At 34.7% G+C, this 21,693-nt stretch overlaps 2 protein-coding genes across 3 annotated transcripts in view; both read left to right on the top strand.

Moving 5' to 3' along the window:
• LOC132697113 (uncharacterized) overlaps positions 1-13,567 on the top strand; it is a 39,463-nt gene extending 25,896 nt beyond the window's left edge. Inside the window, exons 27-34 of the mRNA XM_060662405.1 lie at positions 11-5,777; positions 7,620-10,280; positions 10,489-11,108; positions 12,352-12,543; positions 12,599-12,788; positions 12,850-12,995; positions 13,274-13,429; positions 13,482-13,567. Coding sequence (XP_060518388.1) covers positions 11-5,777; positions 7,620-10,280; positions 10,489-11,108; positions 12,352-12,543; positions 12,599-12,788; positions 12,850-12,995; positions 13,274-13,426 — 9,729 coding nt within the window. The 3' untranslated portion in view covers positions 13,427-13,429; positions 13,482-13,567. The remainder of the gene's footprint in view (positions 1-10; positions 5,778-7,619; positions 10,281-10,488; positions 11,109-12,351; positions 12,544-12,598; positions 12,789-12,849; positions 12,996-13,273; positions 13,430-13,481) is intronic.
• Positions 13,568-18,162: 4,595 nt separating this feature from the next.
• Positions 18,163-21,591, top strand: LOC132697271 (nibrin). Of its 2 annotated transcripts, none has more exons than XM_060662629.1 (8): positions 18,163-18,367; positions 18,416-18,531; positions 18,585-18,721; positions 18,778-19,193; positions 19,255-19,738; positions 19,797-19,875; positions 20,280-20,861; positions 20,911-21,591. In XM_060662629.1, exons 1-8 carry the CDS (start codon positions 18,340-18,342, stop codon positions 21,079-21,081), a joined length of 2,013 nt encoding a protein of 670 aa, XP_060518612.1. In that variant the 5' UTR covers positions 18,163-18,339; the 3' UTR covers positions 21,082-21,591. The 2 variants fall into 2 exon arrangements, with proteins under 2 accessions (XP_060518612.1, XP_060518611.1); XM_060662628.1 differs by having other exon boundaries at positions 19,252-19,738; positions 20,911-21,581.
• The last annotated feature ends 102 nt before the right edge of the window (positions 21,592-21,693 follow it).

Here is a 21,693-nt window from a genome sequence, read left to right as displayed (position 1 = left end):
ATTCTTTCAGAAAAACTTCGCTTTACATTCCGTCTCATACGAGGACTCCGAAGAAAAAGACGATGAAGAAAGCGAAATAATGGTCCATTTCATTAAGGATGACACCAAAAGTACCGACGTGACCGATGACGAAATTCACCACTTAGAGGAACAAATAAAGAACATGAGAAGTTCGTCTCTCGCTCCACATGAAGAAGCTCAAGCTATCCGCAAGGAAGTGGAGGTACTGAAAAAATATTGTTCTAAAATGTCGTCCATTCAGGAAGAGAATGTAGCGTTAAAAAAATCTAACAAAGAATTAGAGGAACGACTGCAAAAAACTGACCAAAATGAAAGAGACGGTGAAAGTATTGAAAAGTTGAAAGAAAAGCTATCAGCTCTTAATGAAACCACCGCAGAAAGAGACAAATTAAGAAAAAAAGTAGAGCAATGTGAGAGACAGCTAATGGCATACAACTATTTGCCAGACGATGTGGAGGTGTTCAAGGAAAGGTCGCTTTTATTAGTTGATGTAATTCAAGACAGAGATCGTCTTGCAAAACGAGTAGAACAGTTGAGAGGGACTGAAGAAGAACTTTTGGTATTGAGATCCAAAGCGAGCAGAGTAGACGAACTGGAAAGACAGTTGCGATTGACTACGAGGGAGTTGCAATTGACGGAGGACGAATTAGATAATATGAGAAATAAATGTACATTTGCGGAAATTGAGGTGATGAACCAAAAATGCGAAACTGACACGCTGAAATCAAAAATGGTCTGCATGGAACAAGAGGTAGAAACGCTACGCTCCATATGCAAGGACCAGGAAATATTGCAACTTGAGAAGGAACGACTACAGAACAGCTTGGATGAGTTAGTTCGCATGCAAGATGATTACGAACACATGCGCGTACAAATAAAAGCCATGGACGTGTTAAGGACCGAACGAGACAGGTACAAGAAAAAGTATGAAGAACTTTCCGGTTTGGAGTGCGAGTGCGATATTTTAAGGGCGCAAGTAGAGAGGGCTAGAGGAATCGAATCTGAACGCGATGCTTTGGAAAACCAAATAGAAGATTTGGAAAAAAGCATTGCAGAACAAGAAGAAGAAATACGAAGACTTGTTAGTCATATCGATGGGTTAGCTCAATCCAAGGAAGATCACAAAGCAAAAATGAGAAAAGAGATATCAGCTTTACGAGCTAAGCTAAAACGGAAAGAAACGTCTGACGAGAATTTAGTCAATACTCAAATGGAACTTGAGAATTCGTTTAAAACTGTGAATGATGATTTGAGTCAACAAAATCGAAATCTACAAGAACAAATTAATGATCTGTCGAACAATCTAAGGGCTGTTGCTGCAGAAAAAGAATTCCTAAGCAATAAAGTGAACGAAACACAACGTATAATCGAAGTCATGCAAAACATGATGAGCAATCGGCCATTTATCGATAAAGCTATTGAAACCAACTCCAGTGTCGAGACGAAAGGGAAACAAACACAGGCGGAATTGAATTATATCGAAAAATCGTTAAAAACTAACATAGATAATCATTTAAAACAGATGCTGGAAGAATCAAAAAGTGCAATTGAAAGGATTTCTGTCGAATTGGGAAAGCAATACGTTGCAGACCAAAAAAAGCTTTACAGATGTTGTCCCAACTGTACATGTAAAAAACGAAATCTGCAACCGGAAATTAAGGAAAAGATCGTCGTCAAGTGTTGCGCAAATTGCAACTGTAAACGCAAGTTGCGAACCAAAGAATACACACATATATATCAACAGACGGACAATGTGCCACTAACGGTTTCGACTTGCAGTTGCCTAAGGCGAACAGCTCAGCAAGAGAGTATTAGAACCCATAAGAAACAAAAAATGACTGGTGTTGATGAAGATGACGAAGAACTCATGTATACCGCAAGGTCCGAAGAACCTCCAACACATTTTTCAAAAATCGACCACCTCGAGCAAGAGCTGCTACGAGCGAATGACACAATTATGGAACTACAAGAAAAGGCGTTGCAAGCCGAAAAACTGGCAGTCGAGAATGCGGCATTAAAGAGACACTCCGCTGAAATTCAAGACATTTCCAAGGCCCAGATCGAGGACTTGGTACAGCATTTGAAAAAGGCTAAAGAAAATATTGTGGAATTAGAAACCAAGAGTTGTAGATTGAAATTTGACCTCAGCGCTTGTTTACGAGAGAAAGATCAGTTGCAGGAAGCGTTAAAAGGGAAAATGGGTACTTCAGATCGCGAGTTGGCAGCTGCACCTGATCTTGATATAATTGCCAGGTTAAAGGTAGACTTGGAAAACTGTTTAAGCGAAAAATCAGTTCTATTAAAAACAATCGAAGACCTGAAAATGGAGGTCTTAAAAGGAAAACCCGATTCAGATGTGTTCGTTCAGTTGCAATGTGATCTCGAGAACTGCTTAAACGAGAAGAAGAAGTTAATAAAGACAATCGAAGAGCTTCAGTTAAAACTCCGCCATGGAGAAAAATATGTGGCGGATTTTGTTGAGCTTGAGAAAATAGAACTAGATCTGAAGAATTGCATTGAAGCAAAAAAACAGCTGGAACGCGACCTAGGGGAATGTCTCAACCAGAATGAAAAAATGAAAGCCACTATTGAGAACTATCAAAAACAAATTTCGACTAGAACAACGTTGGATGACGAATTGTTAAAATTAAAGGAAACATTAGAGGAAACATTCAGGGAACGGGATGAATTATTAGAAAAACTGGATCTGTGTTTAAGTGAAAAAAAAAGCCTTACAGATTCGTTTAACGAGATGAAACGCGCAGTAGACTCTGGAAAAATAAAAGAACTGCCTGACATAACTGAATTTGCACTGCTTAAAGCCAATTTTGAAAAGTGTATCCAGGAAAAAGATAAATTGTTAATAAAAATTGAAGCTCTGCAAACTACAGTTAAAGAGGCTAATGAAAAGTTGAATGAAAATGCTATGATAACAAACAATTTGGAAAATGAAAATGAAAAGTTACAGAACCTTGTAGAACAACTACAGCATCAAATTGATCGAAAAGGGGAGCAAGCGTTTATTGATGATTTAGAAAAAGAACTAGCAAACTGTTTGCGTGAAAATCAGTATCTCAAAAATGTAATTGGAGAACTAGAAAAGCAGATTGCTTCTGAAGAGAAAGAGGGGCTTCTAACGGATAAACTGAAACACGACTTACAATCAAGCTTCAACGAAAGAAATGCACTTTTGCAAAAAAATTCTGAGTTAGAAGAAATGTTAGACAATTTCAGGACAGAACTGGACTTATGCTCGACTCAAAAACAAAGTCTTCTGCAAAGCATAGACGAATTAAAAGCAACTCTTCAGTCGGAAGATATTCCCGACCTTACAGAATTTGTATTATTAAAAGCCAATCTCGACAAGAGCTTAAAAGAAAAAAGTAATTTAACTATTAAAATTGGCAAATTGCAGGAAGAATTAGACAACACTAAGTCGCAATTAGAAATCTGCTTGAATGATAAAAGTGCATTAATGAAGATCATAGATGACTTGGGGCATGACAATGTTAAAGCATTTGCTGAATTAGAAGCAAATTTGGCCAAATCTTTGGCGGAGAAGGATTTATTGACACATGAAATTCAGGAACTTGAGAAAAAAGTGAAAAGCGATGAGCTTGGAAGATGCAAAATAGATCTTGAGAAATGTTCAAAAGAAAATGAAACCCTTTTGAAAACGATTGATGAACTACAGTGGAGCATCCGGTCGGAAAAGGCAGACGATTTGCCTGGTTTGGCGGAGTTTATTCAACAAAAAAATAAATTGGAAAGCGCAGTTGCAGAAAATGAACAGCTGAAAAGTAAAATGCAGAATCTATCCAAAACGGTGAACCAACTGTCTGCAGAAAATGATAAATTAAAATTGGAGCTTCAAACACTGGCAGTTACAAATGAGCAACTCAAAAATGAAAACCGAAGCTTAAAAAATGCTCTAGACCAACAAGCCATAGAAAAAGAACAATTTGCATCAGAGGTGAAGGCTCTTGTCACCGAATTAAAACTGATGAAAGAACAAAAACAATTAGAATCAAAATTAAAAACCGACGAAATTGAGAAGCTAAAGAAAGAGAAGGATGATTTGGATAAAATGCTGTCTAGTAACGTAATGACGACGTCGCGCAGAGCTTTAAGTTTAGAAGAGCAACTGGACGGTCTCTCTAAAGAAAATAAAGAACTTACTAAAGAAATGGAGAGGTTATTGGGTGTAAATCGAACACTGGAAACAAGAAATCAAGATATACTCTCGAAACTGCCAAATCTCGAGTCAGCAAATGATAAATTGAAAACAGATTTAGCAAAAGTTAAACAAGAAAACCAAAAATTGGCTAAGGACGTTGAGAGAATGAAGAAGTTCGAAACTGATGCTGGAATTTTAGAAGAACTAAAAAAAGAAAATGAGAGTCAGAAAGATGAAATAAGAAATCTATTGGAAAAACTAAAGCAACCACCTATAACAGAAAAAATAAGTAAAACAGCACTCGACCAGCAGCTCAAAGAAAATGAAACTTTAAAAGCCATCGTAGATGACTTGCAAAACCAACTGAAACATATAACCAAGGAAAAGGCAGAGGCCATTGGTCCAGGACAAGTAGAAGGGACATTTTCAGCGCTGGCTGATAAACTGGAAGAAATGGAAAGGCGTGCTGAACTTGCAGAAGAATCCCTAAGGAAGTTAAAGGCTAGCGATCCGTCGGCCATGCTAAAATCAGAATTGTCAAAGCTGCAAAATGAGATCGAACAATTGAAAAAGGAGAATAATGCTCTGAAAAAGATGAACGAAGAGACCGAGAAAACCAAATCTACACTGAAAAGGGACCTTGATAATGCGTTAACTGAGATAAAAAGGTTCGAAGATGAAAATGCTAATCTAACGAAAGTTAATGAAAATTTACAGAAAGAATTGCGAAAGTTTGCACAAGGGGTTCATCCCGAAACTCTGAAGGCAGAAAATGAAAGTCTTAAGGAAAAATTGTTGAATTTGGAAGACGAAATAAACAACCTGCAAGTGACAATTAGTAAGGCGCATAAAGAAACTAGGGCTTGTGCCGAGACGATGGGGCAGGTTCAATCTGAAAATGCCGATTTAAAGAAAGCACTGGTCCAAACCCAAGTTGAAAATGCCAAAATACAAAAAGAATTGACAACGGCATTGGCAAACGCGAAAAAGTCGCGTGAGAAGTTGACCGCAACTGAAACGGAAAATTCCAAATTGAAACAGAAAGTAGTGGATCTTGAGGATCAAGCTACTCAATTGAGGCGAGAACTAAACAAAATTTTGGAGGATGCCAAAAAAAGTGCTGACACTGTTTCCGATTTGCAGAAGGAAATAGTGAGTTTAAAACAGACTGTTGCAAAATTAGAAGCAGAGAAGGTAAAATTAGAACATAGAGAAAAAGAATCAGCAAAAGAAGTAAGTAAATTAAAGCAGGCGGAAGAATCGGCTGCGCAGCATCGGAATGAAAATACCAAATTGAAGAAACAGATCGATGAATTGCAGAAAGATATCGAAGATATGAAAAGAAAATTAGAACAAGAAATATCGGTATCTAAGAATAAAACTACCGAAATATCTAATCTGCAAAACCAGATATCGCTTTTGAGGAAGAAGGTGTCAGAGTTGGAAAGCGAAATTACGTATCTACGGGAACAACTTGTGACAAGTGATTTGAAATCTGAATATGACAAACTTAAGAAGGTGCTTGGCGATGCAGAAAATCAAAATGACAAATTAAGGCACGACTTAGAGAAAGCCACAGGTAAGAACACCCATCTCTTAAATGTGTTTAAAAAAAGGCAATGTCATCTAGAGGTAGGGGTATAATTTTTAACATGTTTATTATCGATGTAGATTATAACGACCATAAGGTGGCGAACATTTTAATTATTTGTTTTGCATTATCAACTCTAAAACATCCAAAATATACAAAGTTTAAGATATCAGCTGCGGTAAACAGCACGTAGCACGATGGACGTTTTTATTACTTTAGTTACGAATTTGAGAGGATGATTTCGGTAGATTTTAAACACAGATGGAATTTTGGTGTCTGACAATTTTGATGGTTACGTCACATATCACTCAGTTACTGAAAAATGGTACATCATATGTTCATATAGATACTCGTTTATTAAGCACTAGCTCCACGCTTAGCTCGTGCAGAAACAAACTAGGGACTAAAGTATCGTTTATCAAACTTGTTTCTACGAAGATTAGTTTTTGCGTTTTTTTTTAACAGAATTTTGATGTTGCATTACGCAAAAACTAATATCAGAAGTGATTGGCAAAATTATTTGACCAAGCTGATGTCTCTGATTTAATAGTTTCGTTTGCAACTCAACCTTTTATTAATTTATTTATGTTTCGGCTACAAACCATCTTCAGCAATCAATACGTTACTCTCAAAAGGTAAAATGGGGCTGAAAGATTTTGCAAATTATAATTGAACTACTGGACACTAGAAATAGGTAAACCACTCTAAACTAATAAGAATTGAGTATGTGCGAAATTAATTCGCACTAAATGTACAAATTAAAAAAACAACCAAAAATTGGAGATATATAAGGTCGAGCTTGCAGTTTACTTTCAAGATATAGATATCAGTAATATAGGTAAACTAAGGGAAAAAGCTTTTCAAGGAAGACTCAAAACCAAATATTGTTTCGTAAAATTTTCCTAGAATAATATCAATTTTAGTAGTGTATATTTCCACCTATTGATTCAATTACATATTCGTAGCATCGCATGATATTCGTCCATCACGCAAAACTTTCAAAGTTTGCTGTTGCATAAGCAATGACGAACTGATCTTTTAAATTTATTACAACAATGAATGTTAGCTAGGGAGGTTTTAAAATAATCTTTACCTACCTACCTAAACCTCACATAAGAAACGTTTCATATTTCAAATGGCAGCTTAATTAAAAATCTAGGACTGTAATAATTAACCATTGAGCCTTTTTTTTAATTAAAGGCGTTTATAATAGAAATTGGATAATACAGGAGGAAAACTTTTCTAAAACAAAAATTAAGCTGCAGGGAACTGGAAACAAAATATAGAAATACAAAGTGCTCTTCTACAATTTTAAAAAAGTTTCAAGCCTAACAAGGACAAACTTTGGACTGGCTAAGGTTCTTTTCTGGCTGAAGATAACTTTTATAGGGTTTAGGAAGTTTACCGTTCTGGATTAGTCCAATGACAATATTTTTAAGTTCTAATTTCTTATTATATTCGTAAGTTTTGTATCATTAAAATATATGTTTATGACCTTACCTTACACCTTAGGGTATATATATATATATATATATATATATATATATATATATATATATATATATATATATATTTGTGTGTGTGTGTGTGTGTGTGTGTGTATGTACAAGCTCGCATAGAATGAAAAGCTTTACTCACGTTACACACACACACCTATTTCGTACCACATAAAAGGAAAAACAAAATGTGGGGAGCACATTTCTACAGCGAAGTTAATATTAATTTCGTTTCATTTATTATTGCAGGATAATAAGCGAATCTTTAGTTTTACTGTAGCAATTGGAATTAATGAAATTAGGCTTTATTAATTACGATAAATTGTGTTTCTAGGCGATGCCAAAAAATTTAAACAAGATTTGAACGAAAGCAGACAAACAGAAAAAAAATGCAAAGAAAAGTTAGCACAACTCGAAAACGATAACAAAACATTAAGGGATAACATAAACGAGAGTTTGGACAATTTGAAAAAAATTGAATCCGCTAAGTTGGAAATTGTAACCGAAAACTCAAAACTAAAAAATGACTACGTTATGTTGGAACAGGAGAACAAGAAACTGCGGAAAAATCTCGACGCTGCTTTTGCAGATCAAAATAAGGCGACCTCGCAGGCTAATGAATTAAAGGAGCAATATGTGTTGGTTAGACAACGGACTTCACTACTCGAAGTCGAAAACGCAACATTAAAAAACGAATTGGACTCGATTTTGAATCAGCTAAAGGCAAGCAAAGAAGAAAATACACACGCCATAGAAGAAAATAAAAAGGCGAAAGACAAAATTAATCGGTTGGAAAAAGAGAACGCGCAAGTCAAGAAGCTACTGAAAGAAACCCCCAAAGGGGCGATACCACAGCCTGATGATGGTTTAACCTCTAAATTGATGTTGCTACAGGACAGTAATCAAAAACTAAAACAAGAACTCGACGACGTGCGAAATCAAAGCAAGGAAAAGGACAGAGAATTGTCTAAAATAATAGGGGAGAACGCACAGTTAAAACAAAAACTAGAAGCCTCGAACGCAAATCTGAAAATAAACTTGGATAAGGCTTCCGCAGATCTCCAAAAATTCACAGCCGAACGAAAAGAAATGGAAAAGGAATTAGCAAACAAACTAAATGAAATAAAAGTGGAAAAACAAGAGCTCGAGGCTAAATTAGGGGAATTACTCAAAAAATATGAAGCTGATAGCGCACAATCGAAAGCCGAAAATGAAAGATTAAAGGAGCGTCTCGCAAAGATGCAGTCTGAAAATGCTAAATTAAAAAAAGATTTAGATTCGTCTTTGGCCGATTTAAAGAAAATCGCAGACAATCTCTCTCGTGTTACTGACGAACGAAATAAATTCAGTCAAGAATTGTCTAAAGTTCAGGCGGATAACCAAAAACTTCGTAAGGATCTCGAGTCTGCGAAAAGGGATGTCAAAAAGGAGGAAATGGGCGCCGGAGATCTTAAAGTCGCAAACGAGAAATTGAGGCAGCACTTACTCCAGTTGGAACAGGATAATGAAAAACTTAAGTCGGACCTTAACGAAGCATTAGACGCGCAAAAGAACGCTACGTCCGATCTCACTAAATTGCGCGAGGATGAAAGCAAAACAAAGTACAAGCTGGCTAAACTAGAAACTGATAATTTAAGATACAAAAAGAACCTGGACAAAGCTGTGCAAGATGCGGAGACATCCAACTCTAAAGCAATACAACTAAACCAAGAAAACGCTGCCTTGAAACAACAGTTAACCAAGCTGGAAAACGACATTTCGCAGTTACGAAAAGATCTGGAAACCAGATTGGATGCCGAAAAGGCCAAGGCTCGAAGTTTGACAAACGCACAAGCTGACAACGACAAATTGAGGCGAAATGTAAGAGAGTTGGAAGCGCTAAATCAACAGCTGAAGAATGACTTGGACGCCGCTTTAAAAGCCGCGAGGTCCAGTTCAGATAGCGTTGATACTTTAAAAAAGGAAAACGACAACCAGCGGAAGAAAATTGCTCGGTTGGAAGCAGAAATTGCGAAATTACAAAACGACTTGGAAAAAGCAAATGCCGAGCCTGCGAGAAAGGTACCAGACGAGAAAGAACACCGCAAAGAATTGGCTCGATTAGAAGTCGATAACGACAAATTGAAGCAAGAGCTTTCCAGGGCGTTAGATGAAACAAAACAATTAGCCAATCTTCGAGAAAACGTGGACAGACTGAAGCAGCAAGCTTCGCGAAAGGACGGGGAAGTGGAGAGCTTAAAAAAAGAATTGGCGATTTCTGCGGATCAAGCAAAAAAGATTTCGTCTGAATTAAGTAAACTTAAGGAGGGCGAAGCAAAAATGAAACAGAACCTCGCACAACTTCGCTCGGAAAACGTTAGATTGAAAAAGGAATTGGACGCCTCTTTAAACGATAACAAAATTAAAAACGAAGAAATCGTTAGGCTGAAAAGCGAGAATGATAAACTGGAAGCAAAAGTGAGACAGTTGGAAAAGGATGTGGAACAACTCAAGAAAAAACTGATTGACGAACAAAATAAGGCGAAGGGCGCGTCGAACGAATTGTCGGAGCTAAAAGACAAAAATATCGAATTTAGACAAAAAATTAGCCAACTGGAGGGGGATAATCTCAAACTTAGAAGCGAAGCTGAACGGTTTCGAGGTGCGGACAAGGCAACGGAAAAGCTCGAAAGCGAGAACAGAAAACTTCGGCAAGAAAAATCGAAGCTTCTGGCAGATATTAATGAACTTACGAAGAAATTGATGGCAATGGAATCACTTGCTGCGGAAAACGAACAGCTGAAAATGGAGATTTCGCAATTGAGACAAGAAATCAACGGGTTGAAGAACGAATTGACTAAAGTCCAAAGAGAATTAAAAGATGCAGCCAAGTCCATGAAAAAATTGGACCAAGAGAATGGAAAAATTAAAAACGAAAATAACAGTATGCAGAAGAAACTGGACGAAATCAACAACCTTCTCAACGATACTTTGCAACAACTCGAGAAGTTTAAAGGTATGTATGTATTGTAATTGCTAATTTTTAAAATATTTTTTATGAGGAATTCGTATACAATAATAAAATATTCTGTTTGATTGTATTTTCAAAGGTTGATTGTCCATGGAAAACCGAGTACACTGTATTTTTTATATTGCCTTTTAACATTTGCGTGTCCACAAATAACCACTACATAAGGCATCACACCATTTTTTTTGTATAACAGAAACCGATATCGAACAATACCTAGAACAAATTAAAGAAAGCGAAAAAAAAATAAAACAGCTGCAAACCCAAATTTCTCAAGAAAAGAAGAACAGCAAAGAAGTCATCGCTTCCCTTAAGGCCCAGTTCGACAAAGACATAAAAAATATGATGAAGAGTAATGAAGAAGACCTCAACAGACTTCAAAAAATTAATGAAAAATACGTAAAGGAGTTGGAAGAAAAGAACATGGCCTTAAATGACGCGCTCGCTATCGCAACAAGGGAAATGGAGTTGGTTAGAAAAGAGCGAGATCGATTAAAAAATTTGCTGGATGAGCAAAAGCGAAAAAGCCTCGAAATTAAAGATAAGGTGGGGGAAGTCGAACAAATTCTCGCTAGAGAAAGGAGAAAAAGTAAAGAAATGGAAAAGAAACAGAAGGAGCAAAAGGGCAAAGCAGACATGTTGCAAGACGAAGTTGAAAAAATACGACAAAGATCGTTCGATATCTTGAAGGAAAGAGACAGTATAGAAAAACAGTTGGTGGCTTTAAGGAGAGAAAAGGAAGATCTGGAAAAGATAAGAGCTGAAAATAAGGAGAAAAAAATTTTACCGGAACTTGCAGATAGTATTATTCATAAGGTAGGTCTTGGTAAAGAGCACAAATTGTTTGAAATTTAGTACTGTAACCACCATGACTATTACTATAATTTCAAACCAATTCTGATAGTAGAAAATTGCAACAAAATATACTTGCTGTAAAGTATAGCTTCAAATCTCTTCAAATCTATATGAATACAAAGTTGATGTGTTGGAAACATCGTAATTAAAATTAAACTAGCGTTAATGTATTCGTCAAGCAAAGTGGTGGTGTGATTATAATATGCTTTTACTAAATACAGACAAAACTGAACTCCGAGCAAATCCCATACCTGTTCCATTTGAGGTATCCAGGAGCTATTTTTAGAATATTGCGTCAGCAAAAATACCAATTATTTTTAAATATTATTAGAATGTTCTACATGCATACAGCTGCAGTGATTTCTTCCGGCATTTTATTTTGGGGTTCTACAAATGGTGCGATTATTATCTTTATAGCCCGAAAGAGGGACAATATGTAGACCTTTCTTTCCACCTACCTAGTTGGTAAAATTTGGTAAATGTATTTTGCGCATCAAGAAGCCTCTTCAGGAGCTCACTTTTTTCTATCACTGACGTCAGTGCGGGATTTGTTTCGCGTATGTTTCAAGAAAAAAAATGCTACGCCACTGAGATTTTTTCAGGAGGGTGAACTAGTCATTTCTGTAAAAGTTAACATTTGCATTTTTATTGTCAGATGAACTGTTATTGATTAAAATAATACAATTTAAGGTGTTACACTTCGCTAATAATTTTTGAAGATCCAAATCTAGTTATTCTGAAATAAATTACAGTTTAAGAATGTCATTCTCAAATAACTCTTTGTTGTTTTCGTTGGGTTATTTCTTTTTAATTTTCTGGCAATATGGTAAATTATACTAATACAAAAATGACACCACCCTCTATCTCAAAAGTTAAGAGGTGTAGAACATATGTTTTTTTTAATGCTCTCAAGGATTATCCCCTTCAGTATTCACACACCATTAAGCAACATCGTCTAAAAGAGAAATGAAAGATAACAATGTGTTTGCCTACAAAGTGGCAATAGATCCAAAGCATGCAAATTTTGAAAAGTTCAGGAATTTTTTATACATTTTATAGTTATGGCTTATTTCATATTTTTGCATTATTTTAGTTTTTGAGACGAGTAATGCACTTTTGTTGGTTCACCCGCGTCTACCGGGAAAATTTTTTAAAGAACTTGGCCAATATATTTTGTTTGTATAACAATTAAATATTATTTTAGGATGGGGAAATTAAACTAAAAAAAGATAGGCTAACTATGGCCACATTTGAGACTGTGTCATTAGCACCCGATGTTATTCCTATAACAGCTCCTCTCTCGGATACGGAATTAAGATATTTCGGCAAAAAACCTTGCCCGTGTTCCGTAACATTCGAAGATGCTTTGAAAAAGGCTGCCAAAAAGGGACTTAAAGTAAGTAATGTTTCATTCCAAAGGAGTATCAGGTCTAGCTTGCTATTTAACGCAGTCGCTCTCGATTGAAGAGCTTCAGCTGATTCATAACAATATAAGTGAAGTGGTTGCAACGATTTTGGAGAAATATGGACAGAAAACCGGTGTTCTCAAATCAAATGAAGGGGATAAACTGTCTTTGCTGAGGCGAATAGCTGAACTTGAAGGCGATTTAATGAAGAAACAAAAACAAGCCCAACAGAAAAGTATTGCATCTTTGTACATGGAGATTTTAGTGCGCACTTAACAGACATTACTACTTTTCAGTTGCCGAAGTGCAGCACGCAGTCCGAAATGAAAAAGAAAAGATAACGAAACTTAGGAAGAAGTTAGCATCGGATAAATCGAGAAATGATATTGAGGAATTATCAGAAATTCCTGAGATGCTTACCAAGAGAGGAAAAAATTTAGAGGTGACTATTTTGGCCTAAAAATGTATCAATTAAAAATGTCGATTTTTGTATAATTTAATCAAAGAAAATCCTCTATATCTGTTCTAAAATATTGTGATTGATATAAAAAATGATTTTTCATTGAAGAATTTTCAATTGTAACAAGAATTTTTTATCTCCATATTTAAATGGATTTGTGTAATTCTAGAAGGGAGTACTTTGGCTGTATCTGCTTTGAAAAGAGATTTGGATAAATATTTTACTAATAACAATACATATTATTGAATATTTGTTCCCAGGATTTGAAAAGTGAGCTGGAGAAGAAACTTAATAACGAGTTGATAAATAAAATGAAACTGGAGGAACAATTAAAGGAATACAAAACTACCGAAGTGCCCGTTAAGGAAGTATTGCGTAAATCACGATCTCACCAATGTACAGCTAGACGCTGAAAGGTTATATGATATTCCACAAGAACTTTCTAAAACTATATTTTTTTATTCGTAGGTAACACAACTAGGATCGTAAAATGGCGTGACGTGTCCAACAGTGAACGAAAATTTCAATGTTTGTCTGAAATAAATATAACAGGTTACAAATTTGATTTCTTATAATTTAGACCCACCTTTATAAGACCTACCTTTTATAAGAATTTAATGTAAAAATGACTTAGAACTGTCGCGGGCTTAAAATCAATGGGAAGCATGAAAAGTCAGGGGAAGCGCGGTCGGAGAAGTATTGACTGTTTCGCAACTGCAATGCATAATGTGAACATATATTCTGTAAATCTGTCTTTCTTTGTATATGAAATCGGTCCATATTCCTAACTTTGATGGTCTATATATTTTCTTACGCACCTTTTACATGCATGTTTCCTTACACTGATTAGATGTGGGCGGCACAATACCTGTAACCTAAAGCAATATTAGTGTTGTATGGATGTCGCTTCTATTGTCTGTGGCAATGGATTCTGAATAAGTTAAGTTAGTGTGTGCATAAAATAAAAATATATATAAAACCCTAAATCTGTATAATTGGAAGCATTTCTAGCCAACAATTCTCCTTAAAAGCATAACAATTAACAAGAGGCTCGTTAAGTTTTGGAGTGCCTTCGCCAGATGGGTGTACGATTGGGTCAGTGTCACAACTCCTTCGAAAGATTTTTTCGTAGAACTACTCTTGGACAAATCTGTTTTAGTTCAGCATTGAGATATGCTTGGTCACTGCATATTATTGCCATTGCTTGTTTTAATAATGATTTAACTTTCAATTTTCTTTACTCCAGAATTATTAGAATAAAAACTAGAAATTATGTAGATAAGGTCACTCCTCTGTAGAACACTTGCGCTCAAAATATACGGCATTCCCGTCGAAATAAAAATAATGAACATTTCATTTCTTCAAATGAAATGCCGTATAATTTATCTAATTAAAACTAACCAAAACTATTCTTAAATTAAATACCCTTGGATATAAAATATTATTTTCATATTTACCTAAATATACCCAATCAGAACATGCTTCAGTAAAAATTAGCACATCTGCTTTCGGTAACCATGAAATTGTAAATTAATGTTGCATTGGCATTTTTGAGGCAGTATTTTCTAGGAGAACGAGTTAAGTGCGTGAAAATCGCTGTTTAGAAAGACAATGGTGCAAAGTGTAGGCTAGTGGGTGAAATGTAGAGGCATGGGCAGAAAATCATTTTTTTTTTTTTGACCACAGGAGGGTCACCAAGAATCTTAAACCTAATCCGCCAAATCTGTCCGCAAGTGCAATGCGAAAACTCCCGCTTTCTGTGACGTAGGTGAAGTCCTGTATTGACGCGTTTACTATGTAAATGCAAGGAAATAATCCGAAACTGACCAGAGATATGATATATATATATATATATATATATATATATATATATATATATATATATATATATATATATATATATATATATATATATATATATATATATATATATATATATATATATATATATATATATATATATATATATATATATATATATTATAAACTAGAAATGCCTACTTTTGGATATATTAAAGAACATATTGAAAAACAAAAAATAGATTAGGCATACATAACAACTATTTATAAGTGGTAGGTAAATAATAATATGTATTTATATGGACCCTCGTATGTACATAATATAAAAAATATATATTACTACATACACTTAAATCTTTATTTTACAATTTTACCAGACTTAGCTTTATGATTTATTATTTGGGGTTCGGAGATGGGTTCTGGAGATGGATTTTTCTCTAGAATTTCACTAGTGGCATTCGATGTTGATTCTAAAAGCTCACACAATACCTGCTGAGCTCCTTTTTTGGCATTTTTGGAATGAAATCTTATTGATCTAGATAATCCTGCTTCTGTTGGTGGCTTCTGGTTAAATAATAATAGGGTGGGAACAGCAGTTTTTTTTATAATCTTTTTTAAATTTAAACCTAAAATTTAAATTTTGTGGTGAATTTAATGTGTTACTCAAGACAAAAAAAAACCTAATAACTTATTTTGTAAGTCTCTTTCGTAATCATTTTCAGTAAATTGAACTGAGCAGACATGGCTTTTATCTGGATATCCAAATAGTTCGGGATACTTTCCCTTTGGAAAAGCGATGAAAACTACATTTTCGAGAACTTGCTTTTTCATCAAAATAGTTGTTATTGCACCCATACATGGCACATTTTGTTCCAGGCATACCTAACTATGTTTTGATGTAACTTGGCCCACTGAAAAATGTAAAAAATGTATTTCTTATCTTTACCTATATTATTATGTGTAATATTTTGAGCTTACCTCCTAACTAATAACACCGCTAATAAGCAGCGTGAACACAAAACTTTTAAGTCTTTGTTTAAGGTTAAAAATTCTGTTTTACACAGTTCTCGCCACTCAAGCACATACAATTTTAAAGTATTTGTTAAAGCTTAAAAACACTGTTTTGTACGAGTTTTTTTTACAGAAATATAATTAATACAAACATAAGCGCACTACTCACTAATTTAAATTATTTTAATTGTTCAAAGAACACAAAATACAAGGATTTAATACGCCTTCAAATGCATTGACAGGATACACAAAAACCGTTAGAGGACTTCGCCTACGTCACAAGCGACCACGTGCGATCGAAAATTTTGGGATTGGGAAATCCTATTAGGTTTACGATTCTTGGAGGGTCACTATATTATCTGAAAGCTATGTGGTATAGATTATTGTCTTCAACTTTTAGTGTGTTGAACTTTGGAAAAGGAAAACAAATTTTAATTTTTCGATTGGCTAATCGCCTCCTAGTGTGGCTTTTCATCTTTTCTAAATTAAAATGTTTTTTTTTCTATTATACAATGAGCTCGCACTTAGACGGCTGTCCAGATTATTCTATATATCAACAAGTAAGCTGGCAATTTTTGTCAGTCGTTAAAATAGGACAAACACAAATACACCCAAGTCTCCCGGTGGAAATCGAACCCACAACCTCTGGCAAGTCGAGTCTAGCATGTCTAACGCCTTACCAACCGAGTCATCCTCGGTCCCAAAATTAAGATGTATTGAAAAAACGATGCTAAAAAGACAAATTTCTATGACAAATTGATATAACTAAAACCTCTCGATTTATTGGTTAGTACGTTATACATCTCTTTTATGCTTTGTGGACGACGAGCAGGTAGGTAAACTCTGCGCAAGGAGAAAAAGCTACTTTGCTCTTGTGTTCCGTTCGGTTCTGTTGGCAAATTACCACAAATTCACAATTTGGGTCCCTTTTCAATTAAGAATCATCCCTTAGTAACCCTCCTTAAAAAGCTAAGAACGTTTTATATTCACGAAGACCGTTTTGGCAACCAGAAAAATCTCCCATACCTCATCCAGGCTCTAGAAAATCTAAGTCCGTATCAGAATAAAATCTATAAAAAAGTCATTCCACCTCGTTTTGAGTTTGATTATTTTAACCAAATAACCCCTATAAAAACATTAAACTTAAATATAAAAAAATCTGACCCTGACATAAAGGAAAAATTCAATCTTGCCACAGAAAAATTTAAAAACACTTTCCACTTCGTATATACAGATGCATCTAAAATTAGTAATAGTAATGGTCTTGGGGTTTACATTCTTGATATAGATTACAAATTCTCTTCAAAACTACAAAACGAAATAAGTATAACTTCAGCAGAAATAATAGCAATATATGAAGGGGTTACGGTTATTTTGAAAAAAAATCTTAAAAATGGAATATTTTCTGACTCTCTCAGTGCAATCACAAAATTAAATACCAACAATATTAAATACGCTTCAGAATTTCTAACTCTTACGACCAAACAACTCATAGTGGATGCAAATAATAATGATAATAACATTATTTTAGCTTGGATCCCAGGACACTCAGACATAGTAGGTAACTCAGTTGTTGACTCTTTAGCAAAAATAGGTACAAGCCTAAATATTCCAAAAACCATTGACTTAAAAATAAATAAAAATGAAATTCTTAATATCATAAAACAAAAAATACTTCATCAACACAACAGACATTGGAAAATATATTAAAATTTAAGGGCAAAAATGGTTTGACGGACAAGAATATATAGACAGAAGACATGTCACCATTATTACAAGGATGAGAACAGGACACTGCCTTACTAAACAGCACCTTTATAAAATAGGTATAAACGATAGCCCATTTTGCGAATGTGGAAAGATTGAGGATCTGAACCACATGTTCTTTAAATGCCCTATAAATGAGATACCCGATCTTCATATCTACAATTCTTTTATAAAGCTGGGCTTCAAAGCCCCTCTTAACATATCTGCTGTTCTAATTAAACCCAATAAAAAGATTACAGATATCATAAATTCCTTTTTAAACTTTAATAAAATTAAACTGTAACGTAATATCTATCATTAATATTTTCAGAATCCATTATCTCCAACAAATCCAACCTCTATGCCCTCTTCCCCCCATATGTTTGTAATACTAACAGATACCTCCATTACCGAATAATTTACTCTTTATTGAGCAAAGTAAATAATATAAAACATCTAAGGGTAAAAGTAGGTAAGAGTTCCCAGGAGCTCTGCTCGTCAAGCTGAGGACTCCCCTAATGAGCTGGCAGACTGCCTAGTTGCAAAGCCAAAATATTGACAAGAAGAAGAAGAAGAAGAAGAAATTCACAATTTCCTCTGGGTTTGTGTTAACCACGATTATTTGAAAGTTGTTTTTCTTTTCATTCCCCATATATTTATGAATGTTTACATCGAATCGAAGTGATTTCGGCATTCTTAACATGAAGAAATACTAATGGATTACCCAAAGTTTTATAGAATAAATTAGAATAAAAATTAGCGGGAAACGATGTTTACGCTTCAACATACATTGACTGGTAATTCACCTAATTAAAGTGTAATGTAATTTTAGATAATAATTTAAGGGGAAGAAATTCAGTTACGGGAACGGAAGGAATATATTGTTGGACGAAAGAATTGCGATATAGGGATTGAAGGAGATCCTTCGATAAGTAGGAAACATGCGATCCTTAGAATAAGGGTCAGTAACAAAATTTAAAAGAAATTCTTATACACTGCCTTACACATTTTTAGGATGATAAGGTTTTTATAGAAGATTGCGGGTCTAAATATAAGACAACACATAACGGAGTTGAACTTCAACCTAATAAAGAAGTCCAATTGCTTAATAATGATGTGATTCAGTTTGGTGTTATGCAAAGTAAATACAGGTAAGCTTAAAATATTAGTTTATATTTAGCTGTTAGGCGCTGCACATTCTTTTTAGCTTTCTTAATTACAAATTTGTTACCACAACTACGGGTATTAATTCAAAAACCAATGAAACCTTAAAGCAAAACCTCATCAAATGTGGAGTTAAACTAGTAGACAAATGGTTGAAAGTTTGCACCCATCTGACTGCTGAGAATATTGTATTAACATTAAAGTTCCTTCAAGCTTTGATAGATGAGAAACCAATTGTAACGCCCAAATATTGGGAAGAATATGCCAACTGTATTATGAACAATCATGAACCACCAAATATTAATGAATTTAATAAGCCAAACATAGGTGAAGAACTTCTTAGTAAGGATTATGATTTTTCCCCAAATCCAGCGCGGAAAACATTGTTTTCCAATAAACTATTTATTTTTCCCATGGAAAAAAACAAACTTCAAATGCAAGAAGTGATTGAGTGTTGTGGTAAGTTTAATATAATCTTTTGTTTAGTAAGAAAATATATTTGATTTGATTTTTTGAGGAGGCGAATGTGTATCTTGGGAAGAATCGCCATTAATTATGTCTGAAATGAAAAAGAGCACTAAGGACTACATACTTATCAAATCAGAGGACCAGTTAGGAACAGCTTTTAAAAAAGTTGTTCAGGCATTCCTAAAGGAGCACAAACGAACTATCCCAGTCTCAGAAATTGCTTTAGCTATAATTAGCTGCTCTTGCAAGACAAACTGCAATCCTGATTTTGATCTTGCAAATAAAGTTTTTGGCAATCGTACACAGCATGTACCAGCTGAAGGTACCCCTTTAGCAATGGAAACTCAGAGTGAGCCCCAAATTAATGAAAATAATGCCACTAAACATAATGTTATAATATCTTCAAGTCTTGATGACCCTTTAAGTTTGTGTTTTGACAATATTAAACATAAATTAAATGAAGATTCCACAAAAATCTCCAAAAAAAGATTGAACGAGGCAGATGAAAATGAAGCAGTGAAAAAATTTAAAACTCAGTAAGTATAAAAAAATTAAATTTTTATTATCTAGTATTTAGTACTTAATGCATTTTAGTGCAGAAACTAGTAATTACCATGACATGTCAATTCCTTCGACTTCTAAGGGACTGCCTCAAAACACCAACACTACTAAGGTAAAATATGTGAAATATGTACAGGATAATCATTTAGAAGAAGCTTTTTTTCCTGATGTCGCCTGAATCAGCAAGTTGTATATTACATGGAAAATGAAAAACTTGTTCAAATCAGTCTTTATCTGATGCACACTAGCCAAGCTGAAATGCAAGTCAGCAACTTCAAAAATAGTAATAGAAAAAGTAGCTAGAGTGGATATTCTGTCCTTAAATTATAAATTAAAAAATTAAAAAGTCAGCATAACAAAAAAAAAGTTTGAAAACATTGTGACAGTTTGATAGGGGGGCTTTCTTGTTTAGTATTTTGGGTAGTTTGCTTTATATCATTTATTATGTGCAACATAACAGTGTAAATAACTAAAATGAGAAAAAAATGTTACAGTAAATGACATTTGTTTGCGCAGCTTAATCTCTCTTCGAAACGAAAGGCTGATGACCAAGAAGAGGGCAAGTCTCCAAAAAGGAAGAATTTGAATCCATTCAACTTTATTAGCCCCTGCTCTAACAAATTTTCATCATCAAGAGACAACCCATTTGAATCTTCCAAAACTCCAAGATCTTTAGGCCCAAGAAAATCAGAAGCAATGAAGGAAAACCCATTTGCCAAGTCTACCAATCTGTCTGCAAGTCTTCATGAAAAGTCATCTCAGGTTACTATCAAACAAGAACATGCTAGCCCTGATATCCATGATAAACCAAAACCATCTAGGCCAATGATTCTACTAAAAAACAAAACTGAGATGCCAAACATTTCTTTAAAGACCAAAAAAAGTCCATTGAATTTAAGTTGGTTGTCCAAGAATTCTGTGGTCAAGGCAGAAATCAAAGAGGAAGATCCAGAACTAACCAGAATTGCTAAAGCTTTTAAAGATTGCATTAATGTAAGTGTTCTCAATTCGGAGTACTTCCAAACTTCCAGGACTCTTTCAAGAAACACATCTATTGACACGACATATGGCGTGAAAAATTTCAAAAAGTTTAAAAAGGTGAGTCTGTGTTTTTTTTTTCAGTGTTTTAAGAATTACCTTGTTTCAGATTGAACCGGTTCATCCTCAAACGCAGGTTATAGGAAAAAACCTCTTTACAAAAGTCCTTCCGGGCAGTGATGGTATAGATATGAATCCTGAATCTTTACATTCTGATTCTGATGAGGAAGGAAGTAAAACTGTGAACGTGAAACCTAAAGCAAAGAAAATTTGTCTTTAGTTTGTTGAGTTTTGTTTTTTATTTTACTTACTATAAAATTATATTAAGACATTTCTAATAATAACATTTTTGTATTAATATTTCTAACCTCTCATCGCTGTATCCTAGGGGCGGGACGCAACAGCGGCATTGCTAAATATTTTACCCTTTGGTTGATCGTTGCCGCATATGTAAACGTCGATGATTTTTGCGAACAATATTAAAAATAATTATGTGAGAAAGTCCTAGACCAAATAAACAATTGACCCGTAATAATTATTTAGTACTATTCTTATATGCTTTATTATAACAAAAACATAAGACATGCACAGTTCTCTTAATCCTCTCAACAACGCTTAGTTGTCATTTGGGGCTTGTGGAACCCATGACCGGGTAAACGCCGAGCTTGGAATGAAATAACTGATATGTCGCGACGCAGAACGCCATCGCCCAGGTCGTAAATCATGTATATTAGATTAAATAAAATAACCTTACACACGTAAGCGATCGGGCACAGATCATTTTCATCTAACCTCTGCGTTCTTTCGGTCATGGGCAACATAAGCCCCAGTTGAATTCGTTATGGTACAAAGAGTATAAGATAGAGGGGAAGGTCGCATGCGTACGAATGCC

Source organism: Cylas formicarius, unplaced genomic scaffold, assembly GCF_029955315.1.
Source record: "Cylas formicarius isolate icCylForm1 unplaced genomic scaffold, icCylForm1.1 PGA_scaffold_1__22_contigs__length_36826433, whole genome shotgun sequence".
Classification (NCBI taxonomy): domain Eukaryota; kingdom Metazoa; phylum Arthropoda; class Insecta; order Coleoptera; family Brentidae; genus Cylas; species Cylas formicarius.
Note: the sequence above shows the minus strand (reverse complement) of the source record. Positions and strands in the feature narration are given on the sequence as shown.

Excerpts from the sequence above, each read along its gene's own strand:
- LOC132697271 (XM_060662628.1), top strand. The coding sequence starts at position 18,340 with ATGTTTACGCTTCAACATACATTGACTG. Across the intron at positions 18,368-18,415 it reads GCTTCAACATACATTGACTG|GGGAAGAAATTCAGTTACGG; the intron begins GTAATTCACCTA and ends TAATAATTTAAG. Across the intron at positions 18,532-18,584 it reads ATGCGATCCTTAGAATAAGG|GATGATAAGGTTTTTATAGA; the intron begins GTCAGTAACAAA and ends ACACATTTTTAG.